The sequence below is a fragment of the Alligator sinensis genome, unplaced genomic scaffold (genome assembly GCF_000455745.1).
Source record: "Alligator sinensis unplaced genomic scaffold, ASM45574v1 scaffold1409_1, whole genome shotgun sequence".
In the NCBI taxonomy this organism is placed as follows: Eukaryota; Metazoa; Chordata; order Crocodylia; family Alligatoridae; genus Alligator; species Alligator sinensis.
Genome location: NW_005843442.1, coordinates 37,760 through 41,450, shown reverse-complemented (window position 1 = coordinate 41,450; position 3,691 = coordinate 37,760). Strand labels below are relative to the sequence as shown.

The 3,691-nt window shown below is 59.0% G+C and overlaps 1 protein-coding gene across 1 annotated transcript in view; it reads right to left on the bottom strand.

The window, feature by feature from the left end:
• The window catches only part of RNF40 (ring finger protein 40), a 14,733-nt gene that overhangs the window by 5,052 nt on the left and 5,990 nt on the right, over positions 1–3,691 (bottom strand). The window contains exons 8-11 of the mRNA XM_025195242.1: positions 3,400–3,611; positions 2,757–2,892; positions 654–775; positions 1–189 (exon numbers count right to left, since the gene is read on the bottom strand). Of these exons, the coding sequence (XP_025051027.1) occupies positions 1–189; positions 654–775; positions 2,757–2,892; positions 3,400–3,611 (659 nt within the window). The remainder of the gene's footprint in view (positions 190–653; positions 776–2,756; positions 2,893–3,399; positions 3,612–3,691) is intronic.

Genomic DNA, 3,691 nt, shown 5'->3' with positions numbered 1-3,691 from the left:
CTTCTTTGGCCCCGCCTCCTTGGGCTCTTTCTTGGGCTCTTGGGAGGGAGGCTGGCTCCCCGCCAGCCCCTCCTCCTCCACCTTGGCCGGCCCCCCCAGCGCTGGGGCTGGCCCCCCACCCTCCTCAGCCCCTGGGGTGGGGGCGGGGGCTGCCGGGGCTGCTGGGAAACTGCTGGACTGCATACGGATCTGTGAGGGGGAGAGAGCATGTGAGACCCCCACCGGGACTGATGGGAATGTGTGACACCCCCCCAGGCTGATGGGAAGATGTGGGAGATCCCTCCCCAGGATGAGAAACCATAAAACCCTCCAAGGGCTGATGGGAAGATACGAGACCCCCCAGGGGCTGATGGGAAGGTATAGATCCTGCCCAAGCTAGTGGGAGGAGAAGAGATCCTCCCAAGGGCTGATGGAAAGGCATGGGAGACCCACAGGCTCATGGCGGAGGAAGACTCCCCCAGGGGCTGATGGGAACCCATGAGACCTCCCAGGATGAGGGGAGGGCTCAGATGAGATCTGGTGAGCGAATGGGAAGGTGTGGGAGAACCCCCAGGCTGGGGGGGGAGCAGGGGGAGACCCCCTCCAGCCCTACATACCCCACCAGCCCCCCCACAAGCCTTGAATCTCCTCCCTTTGCCCGCCGCGGGCCTTGCCTTGTTGATCTCGGCCTGGACCTCGCGCAGTTTGCGCTTGTAGCGCTGGACATCGCCCTTGAGCTGGTGGTTGTGGTTCTGGAGGCTGCTGATTAGGTGCCGCATCTCCCGGTTGATTGGTCCTGGGGGTGAGGGGAGCACTGTTAGAAGAAAGCTCGCGGCCTTGGACTGAGGGGCAGGGGAGCAGTTTGTGCTGGGGCACTGTCCCAGAGGAAGCTCACAGCATGTCTAGCCCCATCCCCCCACCACACTGTTCAGGGTTGAACAATGTCCCTGCCCCCCCACCCCCATGCTCTGATGGTATGATCCACAATTTCCACTGTCCCCCCCACACCTCCCTCCCAGCGGTGGTGCAAATCTGAAAGACCTCCCTACACCCTGGGTTGTGGTTTGGTCCAAAGGCACCCCCCAGCTGCAAAACATTGCAGAGTTTTGCCTGCCCTCACCTGTGGTGTGACCTAGAGGCCCTCCCCCTTCAACTGGGTTACAAGAAATAATGGCCACAAGCTAGCAGAGAGCAGATTTAGACTGGACATTAGGAAGAACTTCTTCACAGTTCGAGTGGCCGCGGTCTGGAACGGGCTCCCAAGGGAGGTGGTGCTCTCCCCTACCCTGGGGGTCTGGGGTCATCTAGCCCCGGCCCTCTTTCCTGCCTATGCAGGGGGTCGGACTCGATGATCTATTGAGGTCCCTTCCGGCCCTAACATCTATGAATCTATAAGCCAAGCACCCCCCACGCCCTTCAGCTGTGGTATGACCCAAAGGACCCTCCCCTTGACTGTGGTATGACCTAGAGGGGCCCTCTCCCTCTACTGGGGTACAACCCCAAGCCCCCCACCACCTCAGCTGTGGCCCTCTCCCAGCCATGGTATGATCCAGTGAGGCACTTGCCCCCCCCCAGGATGTACTATGTGGACCTAGATGCATGGGGAGCCTTCAGGCTGTACCACTTTGGTGCTAAGGGCAGGAAGCAGGACTGTACCACAGGGATACTCTGGGCAGTACCATATAGATACAAGGGCCCAGGATCATACCAAGCCTGGACTGCACCACATGGCATGTACAATGCAGGGGGGAACCCAGGGTCATTACAGTTCTGGGCTGTACCATGTGGGTATGTAAGTGATTGGGGGGGTGGGAAATGGACATCCAGGACTATACCACAGCTACCACATGGGGAGGGGAAAGAGATCCAGAGCCCTATCACAGCTCTGGGATGTACCAAATGGGTAGGTGAAAGGGGCACACAGGGCTCTACCTAGTGCTTCTCCTTCGGGGGAGGGGAGCAGAGCAGAAAATAACCTTTTCAGGGCCCAACCACAAGCGGGGGGCCTAGGGATGTACCAAGTGAGGTCTTGCAGGGGAGAAAGACTAAAGAAGCTCTTAGGGCCATACCACAAGAGAGCATAAGGGTGGAATGTGACTGTACCACAATATATAAAATACAGAAGGGGGCAAGTTGGACCATACCACATGAGTATGTCTAAACGGGAGGGAGCACCCCAGGGCTATACCATGTGGCTGGGGGTGGGAAAATCTAAGACTATACCATGTTGCCAAGTGGGGGGGGAACCTAGGCCATACCACATGGCTGGGAATTGTAGGGGGAAGGGACCCAGGGCCATACCATGGTGTTGGGAGGTGAGGGACGGGGCAGGAATCAGGGCAATACAATAAAAAGTTGGGGCCATAGCACCTGGCTGGGGTATGGACTGTACTACATAAGTGTGCTGGGACTCAGGGCCATACCATGGGGTGGTGTAGGTGGTACCTAGAGGTGTACCACATAGATGGGGGCAGGAGGGGGGCCATACCATGTGGGCAGAAAAAAGAACCAAGAGCTATACCATAGGCTACAGGAAGGAAGACTGTACCACAATGGTGGACGGGGAGGGGTAGCTTAGGGTGTATCATATGGCTGGTTGGGGAGGAGCTGGGACCATACATACATAGGCGTGCAAGCAAAAATGGCAAGCTATACCACATAGGGTCGTGTACTAGGGGGGGAAATAAGACACCACAGGCTGTACCATGCGGGTGTGTGGGGGCAGGGGGAACCCAGGGCTGTACCACACAGGTATGGGGGGAGGAAACGTCTCTTACCCGCCTGCTCGTTGGCAGCCAAGTTTTGCTCGAACTCGATGCGCAGCATCTCGTACTCCTTGCGCACCTGGGCCAGCGTGTCCTCCAGCTGGATCACCTCTGTACGCAGCTTCTTCTGCAAGTTCAGCTCGTCACTCTGCGCGGAAGATACCACCTTGATGGGGGGAGCGGTCACCAGAGAGCCCCCCCCGGGAGAAATGGTACACCTCACAGTCACACACCGCCACACCATCCACCCAGAATGGTATGTTCCGATATCAAGGGTGTAGCTCCCATAGGAACACCCACTCCACCCATACCAGCTCCCCCCGAGAATGGTACGCCCCAATGCAGCTGCCCACCCCTGTCATCCAGGAGGAATAATACATTCCAATAGAAGAGGGGTAGGTGCTCTCCAATTTCTCACCACACCCACCTGGGGCTGCCCTGTGAGCTCTGCCCCCTCCCCCCCACCAGGAGAATGGTCCACCCCAATGTCTGCCCCACCTCTACTAGCTATAGACACCCCCCCCATCCTTTAGCCCCACCCCTCTCAGCTATAACCCATTGGCCACACACCTATTCCAAATGAAGTCCCAACCCATCACGTGCCCCCACTTTACTTAAACTGTAGCCCCGCCCCTCCTGGCCCTTCCCCGCCCACCTCCATGTGCTCGATGTGCCGCAGGTGGGAGTTCTTGGTGGTGAGCAGCAGGGCGCGCGCCTCGTCCAGCTGCGTCTTCACCTGCAGGCTCTCATTGTAGAGCAGCGAGAACTGCGACTGCAGCACCTTGTAGTCCAGCGTCTCCTTCACCGCCTCCTCGGGCAGCGAGCGCAGCGCCACCTGTGCCGCGTGAGTGCAGGGGGCTGTGTGGCCTCAGGGACCCAGGCGTCCAGGCTCCCAGCCCCCCTTCTCCGACCCCCCCATCCCCCGCCCCAGACAACCCAGGTGTCCA